A 27,144-nucleotide genomic window follows, 5' to 3' on the forward strand; every position below is an offset into this window, starting at 1 on the left:
ACAAACAGGGAGGCACTCATTCATACCCCCTATGCAGAATGACTTTGGAGCTGTGGAACCTGGCACTCAGCTACAACATCCAGTTACAGGCAATATTTGTACGGGGAAAAGAAAATACTCTAGCAGACATATTAAGCAGAACCACATCGGATGCCCATGAATGGAAGCTGCACCCGGACATCTTCAGGACCATCTCAAAGAAATGGGGAATGCCTCAGATAGATCTATTCGCATCACCTCTCAATCACCAGCTCAAAAAATTTTGCACAAGGACATTCCACCCACTAGCATGGAAAGTGGATTCGCTCTCCTTCAGCTGGAAAGGCCTAACAGCATATGCATTCCCACCTCTTCCCTTGATACACAAAGTATTACTAAAAATCAAGGAAGAACGTCCAAGGATAATCCTGATAGCTCCAAACTGGCCAAGACAACACTGGTACCCACTGCTGAGGAGCATGTCTCGAACAATATGTGGCCAATACCCTGATGCCTTTGATGTTAACTCAGAACAACTACAGCATCATACATCCAAACCTAAAAACGTTGCAACTGACTGCATGGAACATCACATAGCAGCAGCTAATCCAGAACTTTCACAAAGAGTTAAAGACATTATTCTTGAAGCACGCAGACCTTCAACAAGAAGGAACTATGCTGGAAAATGGAAAAGGTTTGTCATTTGGAGTACTGAAAGAGGAAAAGATGTGTCAAACATAGATATGCCTAACATTCTGGAGTATCTGGCCGAACTTCTTCATTCAGGCCTGTCCTACTTTTCCATCAAGATACATGCATCAGCTATTTCAGCAGAATACAGCTTTGATCCACCTGTTTTCTCGCACCCTTTGCTCAGGCAGTTCCTCAGAGGAATCAAGAATGTAAAACCTCCAAGGAAACCACCATTACCAGCTTGGGACTTAAACTTTGTGCTGGAAGAGTTGACACTATCACCCTTTGAACCAGCAGCAACAGCAGACCTACAACACCTGTCATGGAAAACTGCTTTCCTACTGGCAATTACTTCAGCAAGGAGGGTTTCAGAACTACAGGCCTTAATGGCAGTGCAACCCTTCCTAACCTTCCACCAAGATAGAGTGTCCATGAGGACTAATCCTACATTTATGCCTAAGGTAGTATCCAGAGTGTCTTTAAACCAGGCAATCCACCTACCTACCTTCTTTCCCAACCCACAAAACAGAGGGGAAAGAATACTGCATACCTTGGATGTACATAGACAGCTACGCTACTACTTGGACAGAACAAAAGTAGCAGAAAGACTGACCAACTTTTTGTAGCCTATGCAACAGGAAGGGAAGGAAAAGCTATTTCCAAACAGACAATCTCCAAATGGATAGGAAATTGCATACGATTCTGTTACTCCTTCCATGGAAAACCAATTCCACAGAACATAAGACCTCATTCTACAAGGGCAACAGCCACTACCACAGCCTTCTTACGAGGAGTGGCAACCAAAGACATTATTGAGGCGGCTACTTGGACCTCCGTGCATACATTTGCCAAGCATTATAATTTGCCTCTTTATTCCAGATCCCGAGCAGGGTTTGCCACTGCTGTACTGCAAGGGATCCTAAACACACCATAATCTAGTTTTATCCTCCTCCCTAGTTGGCTATGGTATTCTACCCAGTTGTTATGACTGCAGATGCATCCATGAAGGACATAGTACAGTTTTGTACCTACCATAAATGTAGATGTCCGAACTGGATAGCATCTGCAGTCAGGATTACCCTCCCTCCTTCCCCTCTGTGGTACTCCTAGGGTGTTTACCCTCCTAATAGCTAGCTGGTGGGGGAGTCTTTATGGTGTATTTGTTTGTATATATGTACATACATGCTTATTTTTGTGTTTACCTCTATCTTTTTGGAAACATTGGCATCTATCCAAATTTTAGCCTCCAAGAGGGCTACTGGCATCTGGGGCAAGAAACACTGAGGAAAATGGCGTCGGCTGATGCCTTTATACCCGAAGACCAACAGAGATGACGTCGGGTGAAGTGCGACATCAGCCGAAGCCGGACCCGGACTTTGGAATCCGGCCGACTGAAGGGCTGCCTGACGACAGGACAACCCAGTTGTTATGACTGCAGATGCTATCCAGTTCGGACATCTACATTTATGGTAGGTACAAAACTGTACTTTCTCTCTCTAGATTTTTGTTGCAGCATAAAGTGCTTGGATGATCTTCAGATGGCTCTGAGCTGCATTTCTTATTTTTCTAAGGGCCATGTCCGATTTCTTTCATCTCATCAGTCCTAATTGATAAGTTGCATTGCTGCGTATTTTTTTTTGTTATCTTTACCAAGTTTTAATATTATTTTTCTATGTGACTTTTTTTATTTTTGGCCTGGGCCTGCCTGAAGACCCTTGACATTGCCAGTTAGTAGATTTTCTCTGAAGGTTTTTTTAGTTTTTATATCTTTATTTTTCGTTTCTGGTTTCTGCTTGTTTGGTTTTGCAGTTTCAGAATTTTTGTTTTCTTGCATTGTGATTATGTCTCTGTTGAGCAGCTTTTATTGTCCCTTGGTGACATGTTCTCTCTTGTTTTATAGAATGGTTTCTCTACTTTTGCTTTTACTGTTGTAGGAACTTTTGTGTGGTTCAGATGTTATTTCACTTTGCTATAATTTGTACGTGGCAGTCACCCTTGTTTCATTATGGAGCACAGATTGCAACCTCTTAAAAGATTTGGAAGGCAAATAATGCACATCTTGTGCTTATCCTGGGAATGTCACTGTTTGCTTAGGGGGCAAAATACTTCCTTTATATATAAAATTTGCTTAGTGTTTTCTGTTTTGTTGTCTGTCACAGAAAGGATAAGTTGTAGCGGTGTTGTGATCAGACATACGACTTGAAATATTCTGATGAGGCCAGTACATCTGTGGCCATTTGAAGCATACAAGAGTCTCTGTTGTCAAACCTTTCGAGTACTATTTTTTTTTAAGCTACACCACATCTTCTCTGCTGTGTCTAAAGTGAGTTTTGGCATAATGGTTAAGATGATGTCCTTCAAGGATGCATCTGCAGTCATAACAAATGGGTTGTCCTGTCGTCAGGCAGCCCTTCGGTCGGCCGGATTCCAAAGTCTGGGTCCGGCTTCGGCTGATGTCGCACTTCACCCGACGTCATCTCTGCTGGTCTTTGGGTATAAAAGCATCAGCCGATGCCATTTTCCTCAGTCTTTCTTGCCGCGTGGCGCCCGAAGCAGAAGCTGTTCGCAAGTGCCGGTCGGTCAGATCCAGAGATTACTACTACCGAAGTCCCCATACGACCAAATTGCAGAAGATACCTCAGATTTCTTGCAGGATCAGAGCATTATCAATTCTCAGCATTGCCCTTTGGCTTATCTACTGCGCCCAGAGTATTCACAAAATGCCTGGCATCAGTAATCGCTCATTGCAGGCTACAGGGAATCCAAATTTATCCTTACCTGGACGACTGCCTGTTACAAGCGGACAACAAAAGCAAGCTGACAACAGATTTACAAAGAGTCATTTGCTTACTACAAGCCCTGGGATACACAGTCAATTTAAAAAAGTCAAGACTGATACCATCCCAGACAAGAACATTCTTGGGTGCGGAATTGGACACAGTAAAACAAATGGCATTCCTAACTGCAGAAAACAAGCCCAACTCCTCTTTACTTCTTGGCATTAACAAAGCAGCACAAACTAACAGCAAGAAAAGTACTGCAGGCCTTGGGCTTCATGGCATCATGCATAATCCTGGTCCCCATGCCAGACTGCATATGAGAAAACTACAGTGGTACCTAAAGAATTTATGGTCTCAACACAGGCACAGCTTAGAAACCGAAATCCCACTAATCCCATGCCTGAAACAAGAGTTCCTATGGTGGGCTCAAGCATGCCAGTCAAACCCAGGCTTGCCCTTCCACAACTTTCAAGCAAACCAAACCATCACAACGGACGCCTCAGACCTAGGCTGGGGCACATGTTGGACAAGTGCATACAAGGATTGTGGACTCCAGACCAGCTGCACCTGCACATAAACCAAAAGAAATGCTGGCAGTAAAACTAGCAATCCAGAAATTCAAACCATTCCTCAAAGAAGGCCATTTAATGATAAGGACAGACAACACCACAGTCATGTGGTACATCAACAAACAGGGAGGCACTCATTCATACCCCGTATGCAGAATGACTCTGGACCTTTGGAATATGGCTCTGAGCTACAACATCCAGTTACAGGCAATATTTGTGCCGGGAAAAGAAAACACCCTAGCAGACATGTTAAGCAGAACCACCTCGGATGCTCACGAATGGATGCTACACCGACATCTTCAAGGCCATCACAAAGAAATGGGGAATGCCACAAATAGACCTATTCGCATCCCCACTCAATCACCAGCTCAAAAATTCTGCACAAGGACATGCCACCCACTAGCATGGAAGGTGGACTCTCTATCCTTCAGTTGGAAAGGCCTGACAGCATATGCATTTCCACCTCTTCCTTTGATGCACAAGGTACTACTGAAAATCAAAGAGGAACGCCCAAGGATAATTCTGATAGCTCGAATTGGCCAAGACAACACTGGTATCCTTTGCTGAGGAGCATGTCTCAGGGGAGAATGTGGCCAATACCCTGATGCCTTTGATGTTAACTCAGAACAACTACAACATCATGCACCCAAACCTAAAACCTTGCAACTGACTGCCTGGAACATCACATAACAGCAACTAACCCAGACTTATCCCAAAGGGTTAAAGACATTATCCTTGAAGCCCGCAGACCTTCAACAAGAAGGAACTATGCAGGAAAATGGAAAAGGTTTGTCATTTGGAGTACTGAAAGAGGAAAAGATGTCTCGAACATAGATATTGCTAACATCCTGGAGTACTTGGCAGAGCTTCTACATACGGGCCTGTCCTATTCCTCCATCAAGATACATGCATCAGCTATTTCCAGAGAATACAGCTTCGATCCACCTGTCTTTTCGCATCCTCTACTCAGGCAATTCTCAGAGGGATCAAGAATGTAAAACCTCCTAGGAAACCACCATTACCAGCATGGGACTTGAACTTTGTGCTAGAAAAATTGACACTCCCTCCATTTGAACCAGCAGCAACAGCAGATCTTCAACACCTATCATGGAAAACTGCTTTCCTACTGGCAATTACTTCAGCAAGGAGGGTTTCGGAACTACAGGCCTTAATGGCAGTACAACCCTTCCTAATCTTCCATCAAGATAGAGTGTCCATGAGAACTAATCCTACATTTATGCCTAAGGTGGTATCCAGAGTGTCTCTAAACCAGGCAATCCACCTACCTACCTTCTTTCCCAATCCACAGAACAGGGGGGAAAGGCTGCTGCATACCTTGGATGTACATAGACAGTTGCGCTACTACCTGGACAGAACCAAAAGTAACAGAAAAACTGACCAGCTTTTAGTAGCCTATGCAACAGGAAGGGAAGGAAAAGCAATTTCCAAACAGACAATCTCCAAATGGATAGGAAATTGCATAAGATTCTGTTACTCCTACCATGGAAAACCAGTTCCACAGAACATAAGACCTCATTCTACAAGGGCTACAGCCACTACCACAGCTTTCTTACGAGGAGTGGCAACCAAGGACATTATTGAGGTGACTACTTGGACCTCCGTGCGTACATTTGCCAAGCATTATAATTTACCTCTATACTCTAGATCCCGAGCAGGGTTTGCCACTGCTGTATTGCAAGGGATCCTAACTACACCATAATTCTTCTTCCTCCTCCCCTAGTTTGGCTATGGTATTCTACCCATTTGTTATGACTGCAGATGCATCCTTGAAGGACATAGTACAGATGTTCTTCATCTCACATTGCTGCAGTCCTTACATATGGGTAGTCCGCTGTCCTCGGTCGGCCCGAATACCAAAGTATAAGGCTGACGTCGGTCAAGGCGCTTAAAACTGACATCAGGACGTCAGGGTACAAAAGCGCATGACCGACGTCATTTCCCCAGTCTTTTTTGCCACATGGTCCGATGCAGAAGCAGCGTTGCAAGTGCCGTTCGGCGTTCTGAAATTTTTCGAATACGGAGTTTCAGACCGAATCCAAGTTGGCTAAGTACCCCGTTGGGGAATATTTTGGTTTTGTCTTGCCTCAGTGTTTTACCGGATGTCAGAAAAAGTGAATAACTGTATTTCTTGTGGGAAACAGATACCGCATAGAGATTATCATTCTTTGTGTATTCCTTGTCTGGGGCCTGAGCACGACGTTGTTGGGTGTCGCTTTTGTGCTAGGTTCAATAAACGCACTATTAAGTGGAGGTTAGATTGTGCTAGGCTGGTCTTTGGGAAGCGGTGCAAGCGCAAAGACAAAGCAGTTAAACCCAGGCAAGATGAGTCGTCCGTTCCGGACGCCGGTTCTTTAGAGGCTTCAGTGGAACCGGTGGTTCCGACGGAGACCTCTCTGGAGTCTCAGGGGGAGACTTTGATTTTGCAGGAGGTGGTCTCTCAGGAGGCAGGTCAGGCTGAAGGGGCTTCTCAAGTTACTGTACTCCCCTCCCTTCCTAGGGTGGTTAGGCCTTCTCCTTCTGTTTCCAAGGCTTCTCCCAGAGGCAGGCCAGTTTTAGCTTCTGTTGGTGTCACTCCTAGTTCAGCAGGGTCTGTGCCTAAGAAGCACATGCTTAAAATGGCAGAAGATTTGATTACTCTGATTAGGGGTTCTTTGCCCCCTCCTGATAAGAGGCCTAGGGTGGAGCCAGAGTTGGGAAGTTTTGAGCAGGCTTCGGATGTTTCAGAGTCTTCAGCTGAAGACCTGCAGTAGTACTCTCCTTATTCTGATTCGGATGCAGATGATTCCACTCCTTCTGCTTCTCCTCCAGAGGATTTTTCTTTTTCAGAGACACTTCATTCTATGAGAGAACATTTTAAGTGGGAAGGTCAGGACTTCTCTGATTCTCGGAAAAGGCTTAGGGAATTTTTGCTGTTACCCCAGCATAGGCCCTTGGCTATACCCCCTGTTCTGGATGTTGTGGAGGATGTGTTTGCAGAGGCTTCTCTTAATCCTGATTCTTTGCCTCCTGCTTCTGTTAAACCGGATAGGTATTACAGGGTGCCTGAGGCTCATAAATATCTTTATAAGAGTCCTAGGGCGGACCCAGAAACTATTAGTCAGGGACCTAAGGGTGTCAAGGCCTCTGTTGTAAAAAAATCCGGTTCCTCTAGATAAAGAAGCCAGAGCTTTGGATAGATGGGGAAAAAAGGTCTATACATCTTCTACCTTAGCTATGAGGGCCTTGAATTGCCAGTTTCATATGCTGAAATATCAAAACTTTCTTCTTTCTCAATTGAAGTCTAAGGTGGATGCTCTGGCGGAAGGCATTGAGTGTAAAGAATTACAAGATTTGGTGCATGTCTCTGAACAGGTGGGTAAGCATTCATTACAGTGTGGTTTTGATGCTGTGCAGGCCTCGTCTAGGGTGGCTGCCACTGGCTCAGTTCTTCGCAGGCACGCCTGGCTGAAGGATCAGAATTTATCTGACCATGTTAAGACTAGGATTTTGGATGCTCCTTTGCAGTCTGATGTGTTGTTTGGTTCACCTGTGGAGTCAGTCTTGAAGAAAATGGAAGACAAGGCTAAGTCTATGCAGGCTGTTAAAGATTTTTGCAAGTTCAGCCTCCGAAGTTTAGTAGGAATTGGCCTGCTAAGGGGTGGACGTATCCTTCTTATGATTCTCAGTCTAGGGGTAGATCTAGACGTGGTAGGGGGAGAGCTCAGAGTTCTTTCAGGCCTAGAACGGGGAGTTCACCTGCACAATCTTCGGGTGAGGGCAGGGGCCAGTCCTTTCGTAAACAGGCCCAATGACCTACCTTTTCAGCTGCCAGATCCTTCTTGCCTGGCAGCACCATTGGGAGGAAGGTTAGCAGTCTTCAAGGAAAATTGGATGTTGATTGCTCAGGACAAATGGGTATTGGATATCATACACAAGGGTTACAAGTTTTATTTCCATACATTGCCTCCTTTCAAAGGCATACCGGACATTCCTCCTCAGCAAAGACTAGAGGCTCACAAACAAATTTCTCTGCTACTTCAAATAGGGGCCATACAACCGGTCCCTCTGCCAGAAGTGGGCCTAGGATTTTATTCTCGCCTGTTTCTAGTACCAAAGAAAGGAAACACGTGGAGACCAATTTTGGATTTATCTATCCTCAACACATATCTGGACATTCCCAAGCTCAAAATTTTGACGTTACAACAGCTTTTACCTCTGCTGGGCAAAGATCACTGGATGGTGACTCTGGATCTCAAGGAGGCTTACCTTCATGTTCCTATCAGGCCCAGTTGCAGGAAGTATCTGCGTTTTCGGGCTGGGACTTCACATTATCAGTTCTCTGCATTGCCCTTTGGCTTATCTACTGTGCCCAGAGTATTCACGAAGGTTCTGGCTCCAGTGGTAGCTTTCTTCAGGCTAAGAGGAATACAAATCTATCCTTATTTGGACGATTGCCTGATTCTGGCCCAAGAAAAGGACGAACTTCTTCATCATCTACAGTATGTGATGGCAGTGTTAAGATGCCTGGGGTATTCTGTGAACGAAATAAAGTCCAGTCTAGTACCCTCTCAGGACATGTGCTTTCTGGGTGTGAGACTGAATACAGCATCCCAGATGGCCTTTTGACCCCGGACAAACAAAAGAATCTTTCTCTTTACTTCCACCAATTGTCTCGTCAGTCCAGGCTGACTGCAAGGACAGTCCTTCAAGCCTTGGGGTTCATGGCATCTTGTATTCTGGTACTTCCCAATGCCAAACTGCATATGAGGAAGCTACAATGGTATCTCAAGAATGTATGGACACAGCACTGCCAAGATTTGGACACTGTCATTCAGATAATACCTTGCATTCAAAAGGAGTTTTTGTGGTGGGCTCAGGAATGTCACCTAAACAAGGGATTCTCTGTGACCCGGCCAGAGGCGAGTCAGATTTTAACGACAGATGCCTCAGACAAAGCTTGGGGAACTCATCTAAACGGAAAATGGGTACAAGACACGTGGCCTGCCAGACTTCAACATCTACATATCAACTTGAAGGAGATGTTAGCAGTCCAATTTGCATTGATAGCTTTCAAGGATTTACTTCTTCCAGGGCAGGTGTTGATTCAAACAGACAACACAACTGTCATGTGGTACATCAACAAGCAAGGGGAACATTCTTATCCTCTATGCAGACAAGCAATGATTTTGTGGGAGACTGCTCGCAGTTTACAGCTAAATCTTCAGGCAAGGTTTCTGCCAGGAGCACAGAACTCCTTAGCAGATGTGTTGAGCGGACAAATTATGGATCCCCACGAGTGGAAATTGGATCCTCATGTATTTCAGAAATTGACAGTGTTATGGGGAACTCCAGACATAGATCTGTTCGCTTCTCCACTAAATTACCAGCTGCCAAAGTTTTGCACAAAAAGGTTTCATCCCACAGCTTGGAAAGTGGATGCTCTCTCATTCAGTTGGAGCAATCTTCACGTGTATGCCTTTCCACCTCTGCCTCTCCTCCCAAAGGTACTCCTGAAGGTCAGACAGGACAAGCCACACATGATTTTAATAGCTCCAGATTGGCCTCGACAGCACTGGTACCCATTACTGAGAAGTCTGGTACGGGAGCCTCCATGGCCTTTGCCTTCAATTCCTCACCTGCTGTCTCAGGAGAACAGTCATTTACTCAATGTCAAACTTCATTCTCTACATCTGACAGCCTGGCATATTCTGTTTTAAACCCTGGAGGGTCTCAGCTTCCACAACAAGTTTTGAATGTTATTTTGGAGGCCAGAAGGCCTAGTACAAGGAAAGTTTACGCAGATAAATGGAGGAGATTTTTATTTTGGAGTACAGCAAAGGACTTTGATGTTTCTAAACCTAATTTAAGTGTTGCTCTTCAATACCTTACTGAGTTATTGGACAAAGGTTTGTCCTTCTCCTCTATAAAGGTTCATGCTGCAGCAATTTCTGCTCACTATGACTGTGACCCACCATTATTTTCTCAGCCTTTGTTTAAGCAATTCCTTAGAGGGCAAAGAATATAAGACCCCCGTAGAGCTCCTACTCCTGCTTGGGATCTCAATTTTGTGTTGGAGAAACTCACTCTACAACCTTTTGAGCCTGCAGCATCAGCAGAGTTGAAATATTTATCATGGAAGACTGCTTTTTTGTTGGCCATTACCTCTGCGAGAAGGGTTTCTGAATTACAGGCCCTTATGGCAGTTGAGCTTTTCTTAATTTTCCACAAGGATAGGGTGTCTTTGCGTACTAACCCTTCTTTTATGCCTAAAGTGGTTTCTAGTGTGGCTTTAAACCAAACTATTCATTTGCCTACTTTTTATGCAAACCCCCAAAATAAAGGGGAAAGGATTTTGCACACTTTGGATATACACAGACAGTTGCGATATTATTTGAGCAGAACTAAAGGGTTCAGGCAGTCTCAGCAGTTGTTTGTTTCTTTTGCTTTGGGTTCTCAGGGCAAACCTGTTTCAAAACAAACTATTTCTAAGTGGATTGGGTTTTGTATTGCTTTCTGTTATTCCCATCATGGTAAGGAGATTCCAGCTGGGATTAGGCCTCATTCCACTAGGGCTACGGCCACTTCTACAGCTTTTAAGGGGGTGGCTACTAAAGATATTTTGGGAGCAGCTACTTGGAGTTCAGTGCATACTTTCTCTAAGCATTACCACCTTCCACTTTACTCTAAATCTAGGGCTGGATTTGCCACTGCTATTTTACAGGGCATTTTCGCAGCTTCTAATGCTTTATAGTTTTGCCATCCTCCCTTACCTCTGCTTTGGGATTCTACCCATATGTAAGGACTGCAGCAATGTGAGATGAAGAACATAGTACAGTTTTGTACCTAACATAAATGTAGATGTTCAAGATCCACATTGCTGCAGTCCACTTACCCTCCCTCCTTCCCTCTGTTGTTGAAGGTGGTGGTGTAGTTTGTGTTGTACATATTGTAAATATGGTTAGTGCACGGGTGGTTGGTTAGTTTTGCTGGTTTTGGCTTTGGCCTTTCTTGTTAGGGCCTTCTGACATCTGGGGCAAGAAAAGACTGAGGAAATGACGTTGGGCATGCGCTTTTTTTCCCTTGCGTCCTGATGTCAGGTTTTAGGGCCTTGACCGACGTCAGCCTTATACTTTGGTATTCGGGCCGACCGAGGACAGCGGACTACCCATATGTAAGGACTGCAGCAATGTGGATCTTCGAACATCTACATTTACGGTAGGTACAAAACTGTACTTTTAGTACCTACCATAAATGTAGATGTCCGAACAGGATAGCATCTGCAGTCAGGATTACCCACCCTCCTTCCCCTCTGTGGTACTCCTAGGGTATTTACCCTCCTAATAGCTAGCTGGGGGGGAGTCTCTTATGGTCTATTTGTTTGTATATATGTACATACATGCTTATTTTTTGTGTTTGCCTTCTACTATTTTGGAAACATTGGCATTTATCCAAAATTTAGCTTTCCTAGAGGGCAACTGGCATCTGGGGCAAGAAACACTGAGGAAAATGGCGTTGGCTGATGCTTTTATACCCAAAGACCAGCAGAGATGACGTCGGGTGAAGTGCGACATCAGCCGAAGCCGGACCCAGACTTTGGAATCCGGCCGACCGAAGGGCTGCCTGACGACAGGACAACCCATTTGTTATGACTGCAGATGCTATCCTGTTCGGACATCTACATTTATGGTAGGTACAAAACTGTACTTTTACCTTGCAAACACAAGGTATGGGGGTTTGAATGTTACCCTTCAGACACATGGCTAAGTCTTAAAAGGTTTCCTGTAGACATTAGCATAATAATCTCGTATGTTGCGTCTGAGACTGCCCCTTCTTTGGAACAGGCTTCTTATTGACATTAAGCAGAACAATCCTCTGCCCCTTTTCAAAGGCAATTTGGATTAATGGATGGGGAATCTCAGTTTCACACTTTGGGTACTACCTATGTCCCTTATGGACAGGGGCAGTCTGTAAGATGCTCAAGACATAGACACAAATCTATGCCATCTTATTTCCCCTGGGGGCCATATATTTGGTAAATGTAGATTACATTGGCTAGGTTTATAAGGGACCTTAAGCTGTTAGCCTAGTTATCTCCTCTGAACTTGTAAGTGTATGGAACCATCTGTCAACTTATTCCTGAGTAGTAGAAGGTTGTCTGATTGCTTCCTGAAGTATTTTAATCCAGGAAGATATTTGCTTCCTGAGCAGTTTTCTCCCAAATCATCTGTTGAGAGCATATCTCGTATGATTTGCAGCGTCTCAAAATGGTGCGAGTTACAAAAAATGTGTAGTTTTAAAGTAGGCCGTGCAGTGGTGATTAGTATTGAAAGTGTATCTGGTAGGACTGAATTTATATTAGCAAATTTGACAGAAAAAATCTATTTTATTTGCCAAAGATGAATAGTAGCAAGGCAGATAGTTTTTTTGTAAGTGTGAACATTGGACACTTATCAGTGAGTGACTAATCTGAGCTTTCCAGTGATATGTGAGAAGACTGAGTACTGCACTGATGTCTGTGATATTGTGCAGTAAAAAATATGCAAATCATATTTTCACAGTATTTCAAATGTGCACTTTTTAATCTGTAAACTGTTCTTATTAGATGCCAACTATGAGTAGCAGAATTGTGTGCCTTAATGCCTTATATAAACATTAGATTGGTTGTTTGTCTGTAGTCACACGGGTTTTGACATTATTAATATAGATCTGAAAATATAGGCAGTATTCATAACTGCTTTAGCAACCATATTTGTGTATTTTCACATTACCCACCTGTTTTAATGCCAGTGTTTAACTCTAACAGCTTGCATATGGCAACCCAAAAATGATGCTCAGACATTTTCATTAGAATTAATGCAAATATGGAAAATTTCCTATCTTACGTAAATTTTTGCAAATACTCATTGATGTATGCAGCCACTGCAACCTATTTTGACAGTTTCACTATGCATGCCTACCAGATCATGGCAGCTTTTAGATGGCACCTTGCTACTGCTCCCTCACTGTACATCTATGATCCATGATTTGTTAAGCTCGGGTTACAACACTGTTAATATCACTACTGCTTCAAATACTTTCTTATCCAAGTGTATAGCAGTATTTTTCTTAAATAACATTGGTTTCATAGGCCTCCTGGCATGATAGTATACCATTCCATTTTTGTTCTGTTGATGTAAACATGCACGGTATTGTACATTTTTCAACTTTTTGCTTTGTTGTAAATGTGTACAATATTCCTTATTTTTGTAACATTGTAGTAGAAAGGTAAAGCCCTGTACATCCCACACTGATATCTTTACTGATGGTGCTTACATAATTTGTCATCCTGTAGATGCCACTTTGCTTCCTAATGCATGACCTATTTTGCATGAGAGTTTTGTGCCAGTGTTGGTAATTTAATGCAGCGTGAACAAAGAGAGGAAAAAAATAAATGACAAACCCTACTTCTAACATCTGGTAATAGCAGGCAGAAGGAAGATTCTAAACTAAGTGAATTAGGTATTACCAAGAGCCTATTTTGCAAGGTGCTTTATACCGCCAGTGTAGTTAGGAAAAGACCACAGACCTAAATAAATAAGGAACTTAACATAACTGAATAAAGGAAAGTAGCAAGATGACACTAAAAAGTACAAATTTAAGAGGAAAAAGGGAGGGAGTAACAGGGATGGAATGAATACCCAACATGAGAAAAGATGGAATAGATGAACAAAAGGGAAATTAAGACTATAAAAATGAATGTACTCTAGGCCACTCAAGTGCCAAAGCTTGATCAAGATGCAGAGAGAGGTTGATGAAGGGAATAAGAGCTTGTAAAAGACTGATACGACTGTTGAAGCAATGTAAAAAGTAGTTAAAAAGACCAACAGAAAAAAGGAAGAATGGATATGATGGTATGTAAGGCTATGGTACTGGCTGTGTGAGCACTGAACAGCTAAGGTTGTGGTGGTCTGTAATGTGTAATTAACTGATTTGACAGCCGTCAGTGCAGATAACAAAGTGCACCATGCACGAGGGATGTACAGCATGTAAAACAAACATGGAAAAGGATTAATAAATAAAATGTAAAATGAAAAAACTATTTGTTCATAACCAGTTGACAAATAGTTCCCTGAAGTGGTTGCATAAAGATATATGTATGGTGTATATCAGTAAAGGATCATGCATCTATAACCATATTTAAAAAAAAATGCCTTAAAAATTGTATACAATTTCAGAAGTGGACAACAAAATTGCAGATTTATTATGGCCAAAGACATTAATTTATTGCTTGCTTCTCAGTACACTAAGAACAGCCTGAGTAAACTCAGGAATTCCATAAGTATGTCATACATACCACCTGGTCTATACAAATGTTTGCCTTCTCACTCCATATGGTGTGATCATGGACAACTGTGCCACCCACTTCTGCCATGGGGGAGGTACCTTGAAGCCATTAGTTGTGTGACAGTTCTTTTCCCAACCTCACACTCCAGGTTAGTTTTTGCACAGTGTCTGACCATACTAAGTGAATGTATGATAATAAATAGAAGATGCTGTCTACAATGTCCATTATTCTGTGTTTCAGGTATCGTGATGGTGGTAATGTTTTGCTATTCCCTCCAGCATAGAGTTTGACCGTGTCCAGTGACCATCCATACAAAGCTTTTCTCTTGATCACTGGAAGAATTTCACCCCACTACATAGCTCTGTGTCTAGCCCATGTCACCTTTGTCCTGTTTGTTAGTAGCCACAGGTTCCCTACCAACTGGCTACAAGCCATCTCTGTGGCTGATTTAGATTGCAGGGACTGCATACAACAATGCAGTGATTGCCTTTCTTCCGCAACAGAAACAAAACTGTTTAAGACAGTAATTAACTAGTTTTTAAAACCCTGGCCATAGCATTGCAGCAACCAAGTACCCGGCCCACATTACTTGCATCTTACTGCTCTGGCCTTCTACTTTGACTTTCAGCAAACAAGTATAGTAGCTATACCATCAGTATGGTGATGTAACTGCAAATACCTCATTTATAGCTCTGTACATTTTGACCCAACACCATACGGGGGTGATCTGTGTTATTCCATGTGTGTGTGGAAAGACACAGTGTGATTCATTGTCTTTGTTTCATAGACCAAGAGGCTTCCTCCCCCCTAGAAAAAGCACTCTGACCACTGTATAAATGCATACAAGGGAACTATGAAGTATGTTCTACACTTTGTCATCAGTGCATGAGGTATGCCCACATCTTCTTCTGGCATTGTCACGCACATCATACCAAAGCAGCAATGAGTCGTACTGCAGAACTGTTTCCCTACAGTGTGAAGTAACTCAAGCATTTGTATGTCATTGTCATCCATCCAAAACCAGTAGTTGCCACACTGCACACACAAATTCTTAATGTTATTTATAAACTGAATTATGGGGAAACAACATGCAAAGAACCATGGTGCTGACTATTTAACATTACATTGTCCTTTACATTGGCTTGGTGATGTGCATTCTGTACAAATGCTAACAGTAACCGCACAAGTTGTTTTGCATAGCTGAATAGTATGCACCCACAGCAGTACGTAGTGCACGAATAAAATTGCATCCTTCCTATTGGGTAGACTTCCGAGGAACATACATCTTTGTATTCATCAAACTTTATATATTACGGTAGCAATTTTTAAGAGTCTAAGCATGCAAACCATTACTAATGGAGTTAAACTGCACTAAAGTAGTCTAAATTTTAATTTCAAAAGCATCATTAGAGATTTTTTAAAGTATCTTATACACACTAAAACAATACAGAGTTTATTTCAAAAGTGTTAAAAAAAATATTCCTGATAAGGTGGGTCATATTGAGGAATGCTGGATCACCCAGGTGTGTCCTGAGGCTTAGGCTCAATAAAAGTAAATTACTTCATTGCATCTAACAGGTTTGAAATTCCCCAGTACAACCCTCTCCATTGAGTATTATTGCATTTTGAAAATGAACTAGCTTTGAAAAGCTTTCATTTATTGAATTTTGGTGATTTACGTAGAACCCTAGACCTTTAAGTGGAGGACCAGTATAGCAAATGACATGGTTAAGGGAGCACACAGAATTGTCTGTTGCTTGGTAACCGTATTGAGGATTCATATACATTCTTTTAATAGTATACCAGTGATAGTGTGAGCTATGTTGCAGGGCTTTAAAGCAGTACCAATTATGGATTTTAATGTGTACGTTACTGCAGAAGTCAGTAACTGTTATGTAACCTTGTATCTTGCGCATGAATGGTGTGTGTCTCTTTCGGCTTTTCCCGGTTAGGGGTCGCCACAGCGGAACTCCGGTCCGCTAATGATTGGCAGTAGATTTTTACTTGCCGAGTTGCCGGCCCTGACGCACAACCTTCAACGAAGGTACACCCATTCTCACATGTCTCCACACAGAAGACGCTCTAGCTGAGAATCGAACCAGACAACGTCTTACTGTGAGGCGACAATGCTACCGCAGCACGCATGAATGGTAAAACATATATAAATAGTTGCTATTAGTAATGCTTGGAAGTTTAAGATACAGAGTTGGGGGGGTAAGAGGGTTACGAGTCCCTCTTGCAAGGCCCAGAAATTGTCAAAATCCGTGTGCGTATGCTACTCAAGTTGCATTTAAATATCTACAGAACAACTCTAGCAAGGTCCAGTATTCTTCATTTATTACCTGATATTTTCAATAAAAAGGATAATTAGATGCAAATATGATTAAAGTATTTCCTTCTCCTTGTGTTTTAGTAAGCTGTGCCTGAAAGTTTTTTTTTTTTTTTTTAAAAGGCTTATTTCACTTTTGGACATGTGCTGAGGAGGGATGCTGAGTATATTGGGGTTTGGACATGTGCTGAGGAGGGATGCTGAGTATATTGGGAAAAAGATACTAAGGCTGAAGCTACCAGGTAACCGGAAAAGAGGAAGGCCTAAGATGAGGTTTATGGATGTGGTGAGCGTGGACAATGCAGTTGGTTGGTGTGACAGAGCAAGATCCAGAGGACAGGAAGAAATGGAAACAGGTGACCTGCTGTGGCGACCCCTAACGGGAACAGCCGAAAGATGATGATGATGATGATTTCACTTATTTGAATATGATCCGTTAGAACAAGCAAAAACTACCTTGTTGAAATTATCTGTGGAGACTCGTATTTTGCAATGCTGAAAACTGAAAAAAAAAATCCTTGAATGAAAAACAGTGACTATATACTGCATCTGCCCACTTTTTCTTTGTCCTGCAGTAGTGATCACCAGCTACAAATGTACAGAATTAGATGGATTCAAAGAATCTTCTGGTTGAAAAACTGCGTAAAGCATTTATTTGTAGGCTAAAAGTTTGTTTACCTACCTGTTGTCCAGCATCTCCTGTTTCTGTAGTAGTTTTATATAATTTGTGCTCATGATTTAAGACTTTTGATATTTTCTAATGTTTGTTTCCTTTCATTGCAGAGCTGTGGTGGAGACTGTACACAAGCTTGATGTGATAATCAGTAACAAGACATATCGGGAGGTGTTCAGACCTGAAAACATCAGTTTGCGAAACAAGTGAGTTGGTGTGAAGCTACAGTTATTATGCACAGTGAGTTCTGGGGTACAGGTTCAAATGAGACGGTCATTAATTACTTATTGGTATTTGAACTGTGTGAGAGATGCAGTAAATATGTGACAGAAGACTGAAGGCAAGAGTTTAATGGTCTGGGTTGTCCTTGCTGCTGACATGCTTGCTTTGTGAGATCACCATGGCAAGAAAAGAAATGATTCTAACAGGGGAAGAACACATTTTTATAGCTACTTTCATTGAATAATTTACATGTTTTAAGATGTTCACAGAATACATCAGCAGTTATAGTCACACCCACCTTACCACATGTATTAATGTATTAATTGTTCATTTTATATTATTGCACATTGTATAATACCAATTAAGTTAAAACAGAGTGAAAAATATAAGGGACCTAATTTCAAAAAAAAAAAATAATGTGAAATGACACTGCAGTGATTTTTTTTTTGTGTCTTTCGGCTTTTCCCGGTTAGGGGTCGCCACAGCGGAATTCCGGTCTGCTAATGATTGGCAGTAGAGTTTTGCCTGATGGCTTGCCGGGCCTAACTCACAACCTTCAACGAAGGAACGCCCGTCGCCACACAGAAGACGCTCTAACTGAGAATCTAACAGGCAACGTCTGTTATAAACATCAACTCTGAATGATAGCAGATACTCTACTCTTAACTCACTCTACATATTTCTTAAATGTTACTGGGGATGGTGCCAGGTCCCCTTTGCAGTTGAAATATTCAGAAAATACTATTTGCCATGGTTGATTAAGGAACATGTCCCAAAGCGCAAGCACTTCATTGTAAAAATGTCTCATGCTTCACACTCTGAAGACTGTTTAGACAGAGGTAGATATTGTAAAATTAAAAAAAAAAAGGTACCTTTTTTTTTTTTCTCAAGGAAGGTCAATTAGCATTCAACATTAAATGATTGTTGCAAGTCTTCCATTTTTTTTTGATGACCAGGTTAGTTCTACTAGGCATAGCGCCAGTTTACAAGGAAATGTTTATACTTATTTCTATAATGTGTTCAGAAGCCCTCAGAAGTTTCTTTGCTGTTGTACTTTTAATATCTACCCAAGTTACCTCAATCACGGGCATTTGGGATCTTGATTACATATTTTGGCTTGTTAGCCTAAATATTCTTACTTGGGTATAGCTTGCTTTCAGCCAAGTTCAGATGGAGAAAATCTCCATTAGGTAATGCTTACACTATTATTTATCTTACAAAATGGCATACATTTCATTTAGTTTACAGTTTTCTTCCTAGTAGAGCTGGTTTGTCAATGCACGCATTACAGTACTAGATGTGGCTCACTACTGAAATGTCATCACTTGAAAAGTCGAGTGCTGACATGATGGAAAAAGATAGAAAATGCAGAAGAGCAGTGAGGAACATCATCATTCTCCTTTAAACTTAATTTTTGCTTATATGTACCAACTCCAAGATCTCCATAACATGGAGAAAAGGGAATATATCAAGAAATGAACACCTCAGATTTAGTATATGTAAGTCTGTTTTTTCCGACTGCTTAGTCCCCATGTTTCAGGTCATGCTCTAACAGGTCCCGACATTACCAATGGCTACCACTAGGTGTAGTTTGAAAGGCAATTCTAATAGTTTGTGAAAAGTTTGTTTTTATGTACAGACTATTTTGAATTGTTACGTGCAAGTTATTAGCAAGGTATTAGACTGGTACTGGAACAGTTGCAGATTTACATTAAAAAATAAAGAAAAGTTGCATATTTGGTGCAAGTGTAATATTCAGCTGAGAGACAGAGTGCAAAAGTTTATTTTGCTCTTATCTGTTGGTTTAAAATCACACCCATTGGAGAGAATATTTTGTGTAGCAACCCCTTGTGCTACATTCTAATGTCAGTACTGGAACATGATGCCGAGCACCTAAGGCCTTTTGATCATTTTAGCATGAGAGGCAATTGTGCTGCCTTTTGAATGATTGACACTGTTTGTTTACTTAAATCATACAGATTAAACTGTACTAGGCATTTGACTGCCTTTTAAGCGCTGCATAGTTCTTTCTTACCCATTTAGTCCCTTTTGTAGCCAGCCTTCTTATATTCTGCTTTCCACATTTCTTTGCCTTTTTGGGGCAACATCTGGGAGATAAACCTGTTTTTATTTTCTGGCAGGATTTTTTTTTTCCTGATTTTGTATGTTCAGGTCTTAGCAGCACTCACTTGGATTGGCAGCAGAGGATTCTTCTGCAGATGTTAACCACATCATGACTTGAGCTTTTTATTGCTTCATCAAGTTTCTGGTAAAAAAGTGGGGATATTGCAATGGAAACACGTTGTGATATTCCTCTTTACCTCCCAAGTAAGATGAGCTGGCTAAAACTCTTTGCAACGCCCGTGCTCTGGTCCAGCAATTAAGGAGCCTCAATCCTCACCCCTAACACCATAGAGGGCGTCTCTCATATATGAAGGAAAGGATAACAAATACACATAGTAAAGTGCAATTTCCCTTAAGAGCACACAGAGATCACAGTCAGTCCAGGACTGGACGCTCCCTTGCTCTCCAGGTCCCCAATAAGACTCCCCACTGGCACAGCTATAGGGTCCAGATCTCAGCCTAGCTGGGCAAGCTAAAACCTCCAGCACCGTCTCTGTCTAACCGGTGCTTCGTGTCCCTGTCCAAGTAGCTGACACACACATACTTTGAGATGAGTTTATACAACCACACAGACACTCCTGGGGAAGGCTGGCATAGGTTCTCCAGCTGTGCCCCTGTTACCCAGACTGTACGGTAGTACCGCCTGCGACCACCCAGCTAATATTAGCTACTCAAAGGCCTTTAAAAGGGTGTCCAGTTATTACTGTGCAATATTATCCAATTGGTAGTATAACTAAACAGTCAAGGCTTATTAGAGTGACTTGGTACAGTAATCAATTTAAGTATGCAATGTACTCTAGAGGTTAAATTATCTCTTCACAAAACAGCCACAGTTGAAAGGTTTTTAAATATTTAATAATAAAAACACAAGACAGTGCTTCTTACTACACAGTGCTAGTCAGTAGTTCAGAGATCACAGAGAAATACTTAAAATAATTCAGTAGTACAGTTCTGACATCACAGAAAAAAACACTTAGTCTAATCTTTCTAGTTTCTAGCTGTTTCTAAAAGAAAACACAAGTCTAAGATAACTTACATATGAGCAAGACAGTGCTGTGAGTTGGATGGTCAAGACAAAATGCTTAATCCTCTCTGGTTCTCACTGTTTAAACTGAAATTGCATTTCTGATTCACATTACATCATCCTTCACACTTCCCTAGTTTCCCAGGCTAACAGAAACTGCATTTACATTCTTAACATCTCCTTTTATTATCTTGCAGCTGGTCAGGAAGCAGAGCAATAAAAATACATTTGCGTGTTTTAATCTAGAATGTTAACTCCTGGTTAAAACAATAGCAAGAATTCCTTCATGTAGACCCTTCGGCACCACTGTTTACATCAAAGGGAGCACCACATGCTTTACTTTGGTCAGTAGAGTGCACTGTTGTCACATTCTTTTCCAGTTCCACATGTAACACTATTTCTTTACATTTGAGACAACAAGCCTGTAGTTTACATTCATGTTTACAAATGAGAATTATCTGCAAAATTCTATCTGGCTAGGCTGGCAGCCTTCATCTATCTTTACCCACTCTTCACACTCTTCATTTTAGCTCTTTGTCCAGCCCATATAGTGCTGTTCTACTGGTCATGCAGAATAGATTATAGCAGTATGTATGAGTAATTTATGGTGAAATGTGAAAAACTACTAAACTCTTGTATCCAGTTTTCTGTCACTTATGTGCTGCATCTTTCTCACTGTTAAAGCACTAATATGCTGCATCTCTGTCACTGTTGAAGCACTAATTTGCAAAGTTAGTTATGGTCTTTATGTTGATAGCAGTGCAAGACCTTGTTAATGACATGGTGTTTCTATCTTGCAACTCTTGAGGATGAGCTTGGCTGTGCTGTATGTTCTTCTCTTTTAATGTATTTTATCGTGTTTGAAAAAAGTTTATCTTGGATAATTTGTATCATAAGCTAAGTGTCCAGTGTTTTAACAAGGGTTTTCATCTAGCATCAGTGTTGTCAGTTTTTTTTTTTGTTATCCTGAAATGGTTTAAATTTAGATTGCTGTGTGGTTTGGTCTTGATTATCGAGTCAGGTGCAGTGATCTTTCACATAGCATTTCCCTAGTTGATGCTTAATATAGTTTATTTTAGAAAGTTTGCACCATTCCTTTTACTGATTTGAGTGCACCTGTAGATCTGTGATTAAGCAGTTGAGCCATTCATACATTAAACCTACCACTTCTGTCTGCTGTGCAGCGCTTCCACTGTACTTGGTCCTTGCTGTAAGGGTGGAGCCCATTCCTTCGCTAGCAAATCCTTGTATTAAAGACACAGATATTGAAACCTTAGCCACATTTGTGCAGCATTTGCCATACCATCTGACAACTAGTTCCTTTTGTAATGTTGAAGTGCCCCAAAAGGAGTCATGGTCTGTTTACACCCCCCCCCCAAATCAGGTCTTGTACATTGAAGTACTAATATTTTGAAAAACATATCAGTTGCAAGTACAGTATAGAAGAAAACAATCTCCCTTTCCACCCAGTGCTGTGTTTTCCAGTGTAACCCGGTCTCCTTTGGTATGAGACAAATATTTTTTCTTGTTAAATGTTATTCCCTTCATTTTCATGTTGTTGCAGTGCTCCATTTCACCAGTCTGTCCTACATAAATTAAAGCATTTCAGTGAATTTTTTTTTTATTACATTTTTGCTGAGAAGACTTTGTTTCCTATCACCTGTTGGACTGCCTTTTGAAACTGAGGTACATCTTTATTCTTCATTCTTTAGGAGCAGATTCAAAATTTGAGGTTAATAAATTTGTTGGTTGTTCTATCTTCATTTATTGACTTTTGTTTTCAGTATGTCATCTGGAGAACCCCAGTTTAAAAAAAAATCTGGTACACCGACATTTAAGAAGAAATGGCAGAGGGTTCCAAAAAGGATTCCATAAAACCAAGGACTGTCCAACAAATCAGAATTAATAAAGGACTGACTTTGTCCCCCTCTTTCCACCCTGGCAACCTCTCTTCTCTTCCAGAAAGTCTGAATCTCCACTTTTCTCTTTGACAACAGTTTCAGACAAATGGGTTCTGAAGATCGTTCATGAAGGTTACAGGTGGCTGTAGGAGGAAAGCCCTCCTTTTTATTGGGGGTACTTACTTGTTCATCAGAATATATTATTTTATTTCCTCCTGTTCTTCAACAGATGCTTTCCAGGGAGTGATAGAACCTGTTCCTCCTCCTCATGCTGGGAAAGGTTTTTATGTAAGGAAGTTTTTAGAGCCAGAGAAAGAAAATGCTTATAGATTAGTTCTGAGTCTTTCTTTCCTAACATACAAAATCGCTAGAACTACAAAGTGGATCCCAATCCTTTAATGAAAACCATATGAATAGCACACAAAATAGTAAAATAAACTATTCAGACCGGTTTCGGCATACAGGCCTTCATCAGTGAATGATTTAACACGCATATCACATACATGTTATAGTCTCCCTGCACCCAAAAGCTGCATTACGATTGGATGGTTACAGATGCTCATTAAGACCTGGATTGAATAGTCTACCTAGTCTAATAATCCCAAACTGATAAATACCACCGTTGCAGGTCGCTGCACCTCTAAAAAGCTCCTAGTAATCCAGAGGTTATGTTCAGGACTCCTAATAATCCAAAAAATGTCTGTAACGAACACCAATAAACGAAAATACCAAACAGGAATTTTATTAAGCTTAAAACCAAGCTTTTCGTCGGCGCTCTGCAACAACTTCTTCAGAAAGCAAACTAAAAACAAAGAACAATACATCTGTCCTATTATTTAAGCATCATAGCTCCACTCAAACACTCCCCCTTTTGGACACACCTGAAAATTGCACATCAATGCACTTAAAAAACTAAACCACAGAAAAACTGTGCATCGCCATTTGTATAAGATCAACATGACCAGCCCTCAATATTTGTAATCAAACTAATACTCTGAATTTACGCCACCAACATAGCATGTATACAATCTTAAATACCTGGTAGACACTATAAACACACAAGTGGTAAACCCAGGAAAAGTATATGTGTGTAGCGCCTGTTTTAAAAAAAAGCCATGTAAATAAATCAAAATGCCATTCAGATGGTGACACAACTCGATGGAAGACTACAAACCATGAGTTGATATAAAATATACAAAATACATCTATGAGTATACCTTGGAAATGTATGCTCAACATTGTTATGTTGTTATCATAACCATCTGATAATAGTAGCAGTATTAGTAGCAAAAAAAAAAAAAGTAAGATATATATTATATATTGATTGCATATTGTGTGTGGCGGCTGGTACTAGGAGGCTGACATCCCTTACATAAAAGGCTATTCTGATGAACGATCAAACTACACATCCCCCGCTTAAAATAATGGACCACAATGAAACCATTGATAAAGACATTAAAAAATAAAACCAATAATAAAGTAGCACTAAACCATTTTAACAATCAAAAAACGAAGAAAGAAACAATCCTCATAAAATAGCTTAAAATGTGGTCATTCCCAAGGGGATTAAATCAGTCTAAAGAAGCTTCACCTAACTAGGCTTCTCATTTTAAGAAATCAACTAATAGAAAGCATGCTGTTTAGTCCAGGTAGGTGGTAAGCTTCCAATTTGAGTTGCCACAACAACTCCCTTGCATTCAAGTCTCAGAGAATCAGGACCCCCTGTGTCTCCATCACAAAGTTGGTCAATCACCAAAAATGAAAATTCATGACCTGGGTTGTCTAGAATGTGCTTAGCCAGCGCATTGTCTACTTTCCCCTTCTTGATGGCATATAAGTGTTCATATAACTGTTCTTGTAGCTTCCTGTCGGTCTTGCCAACATAGAAGCCAGGGCAAACAGAACACTGGGCCAAATACACCACCCGATTGCTAGCACAATTGAATCTTCCTTGAATAAGAAACTTCTTGTCCTTAATGGAAAAGGCTGTGCTTGCTTTAACATATCTACAGTACCTGCACATGTTACACTTGTACATCCCAGATCTGGGGGAGGTACCAGATATTTTAGACTCCAAAATATTTTTGATGTTAAGGCCTCTCCTGAAAGTGACCATGTGAAAGTGTTCAATCTCGCCGTTTGTTCTTACACACGGGTTCGGAGCCGATCATCGGCTCCGAGTTGGCCGTATTGCAAAGCTCTGCATCTTAGAGAAGCTTGACCAGACCATATCCGACAATCCTCCCTGCCATTCCTCAGATCTAGCTTACCGCTGCAACAGATCGGTCGAGGAGAGCTCGGGCCACCGAACAATTTAGTTTATCTTGGAGATGAGCAGAATTTCTTTACAAATCTTTAATAGTTTTTTAGCTTTAGCCTAGATAGATATTATAGAGAGTGTATGTATTTTTCTTGATCTATATCATATATTTATATATATATATATATATATATATATATATATATATATATATATATATATATACATATATATATATATATATATATATATATATATATATATATATATATATATATACATATATATATATATATATATACATATATATATATATATATATATATATATATATATATATATATACATATATATATATATATATATATATATATATATATATATATATATATATATATATATACTTAGATTCATAGGTTTGGGCTTCGGCTTACTAGTTTCTGACTTTTTCTAGTAGTGTTGTTATAGCTTGTGTGTATTTCATAATATATATATATATATATATATATATATATATATAGAGTTGGCTAGTATTTTTTTCTATTTTTCACTGTTTTTTTCAGTGTTTAGCTTGATTGTGAAATGTCGGAGAAAGCCAAATCCGGCTTTAAGAGATGTCAGTATGGACAGAAAATGTCCATCACTGACCATCACGCTTCCTGCGTCTACGGCCTTGGCTCTCTCCATTTGCAGGAGGTTTGCTCCATCTGTTATTCCTTTAGCGGGAGGGTCATGACAGAGAGACGCAGGAAGCTTATTGACAGGGGTTTACTTAAACCTGACTTTCAGGAGGCCTTGGAGAAGTCCGACCAGGCTTCTAAGTCTTCGAAGGGGTCGAAGATGTCGGAGCCCATGTCATCGGCTCCGAGCTCATCTTCTAAGATTCGTTCGCCGGTTCCACAGACCTCGGGGCCGAGCATCGAACGGTTATCTTTCACCGAGCCCCAGGTCTTGGAACCGGTGTCGGAGCTACCTCCACCGTCGATTCTTCGGTCAGTGCCGTCTTCGGCCCATTCGACCCGGTCTTCCAGACCCTTATCCGATACTGATGTGGATCGTGTCGTGCAGAAACTAACGGAAAACATGGCCCTTTCCAAGCTGATTGCAGTTTCATCCCAATTGGTGTCAAAACTAGAAGCCCTCCCCGTGTCTCCAACAGGTCCTCCTTCAAGACTCATCCAGTCTTTGGAGCCGGGAGAAGACGATCTGATGCTAGTGGAGCCCTCGGTGCCGAACCCATCCATTGCACGATCGGCACCATTGACTTCGACTCCTTCGGAACCTGTAGGGGAGACGCGGACCCAACTATCTCTCCTTGGTTCCGGGACCAAGAGTCGTACCGAATTTTCGGTGCCGACTTTCCCTCTCGGGGCCTCGGCGAAGATTGATTCGGCTCCGTCCTCTGGGTTCGGAGCCCACGGTTCCGGTGTCAGTGATGCTTCCGCGTTCTTCGGAACCGGAGGAGTCCTCGGCCCGGGGCTTGGGGGCTTTCGGCCTTATGAGGAAGGTATTGTCTGCTCAGACAACTACTTCATCGGAGGCGTCTTCTCCTTCCCCTAAAGGGCGTCTTTCTGTTTCTGCCCCCACGATTAACCCAAAGCGTAGAGCCCCATTGCCTCAGCCAGCCCCCGAGGGTGATCCCTGTTCCTCGGTGGCCTCACCAGAAGCCCCCTCTGATGAGGTTCCAAGGAAGAGATTGTGCAAGAGGAGGCACATTGATTCCCCACAGGAATCCCTAACTTCTGACACTGATTTGTTTGAGGCAGAGGGGTCCCCACGATCCCCCTCTGAGGATGTGTCATTTGCAGATATCCTGGAGATCTTGAAACAGAGGGGTGATTGGCAGTCCCTAGCCCCCACTGAGGACGAGTCGGTGTTGCTGAAGGCTTTTGGGGCTCAACCTTCTACCTCCTGGGTGACCCCGCCCTTTGATGAGTTGATGGACTTGATCGCCCGAAGGGCGAGGGAAACACTGGACACAGTGGAACCGGTTCCCCGTAAACCAAACAAATTTATCACTGCCCCCCAGGATAAGGCCTATCTCACTAAAGGAGTCCCGGTCGACGCTATGGTGGTGGCGGCGGCCACGAAGAAGAAAATGTCTGAGTCTTCCTCTTCTGTTCATCCTCCTAATAAGGATTCTAGGACTATGGACAGGTATGGGAAGCGCGTTTTTAGTTCAGCGACTTTTTCCATGCGTTCGCTAAACTATTTGACACGTTTTACACGTCTACAGAGGGATCTCATTAAAGAACTGGGAGATACC

General features: G+C 41.6%; 1 protein-coding gene across 1 annotated transcript in view; it reads left to right on the forward strand.

The window, feature by feature from the left end:
• The window catches only part of SMG5 (SMG5 nonsense mediated mRNA decay factor), a 2,571,376-nt gene that overhangs the window by 133,464 nt on the left and 2,410,768 nt on the right, over positions 1-27,144 (forward strand). The window contains exon 2 of the mRNA XM_044079814.1: positions 17,458-17,553. Within this exon, the coding sequence (XP_043935749.1) occupies positions 17,458-17,553 (96 nt within the window). The remainder of the gene's footprint in view (positions 1-17,457; positions 17,554-27,144) is intronic.

Source organism: Protopterus annectens, chromosome 8.part0 (assembly GCF_019279795.1).
Source record: "Protopterus annectens isolate FY-2018-M chromosome 8.part0, PAN1.0, whole genome shotgun sequence".
Classification (NCBI taxonomy): Eukaryota; Metazoa; Chordata; order Ceratodontiformes; family Protopteridae; genus Protopterus; species Protopterus annectens.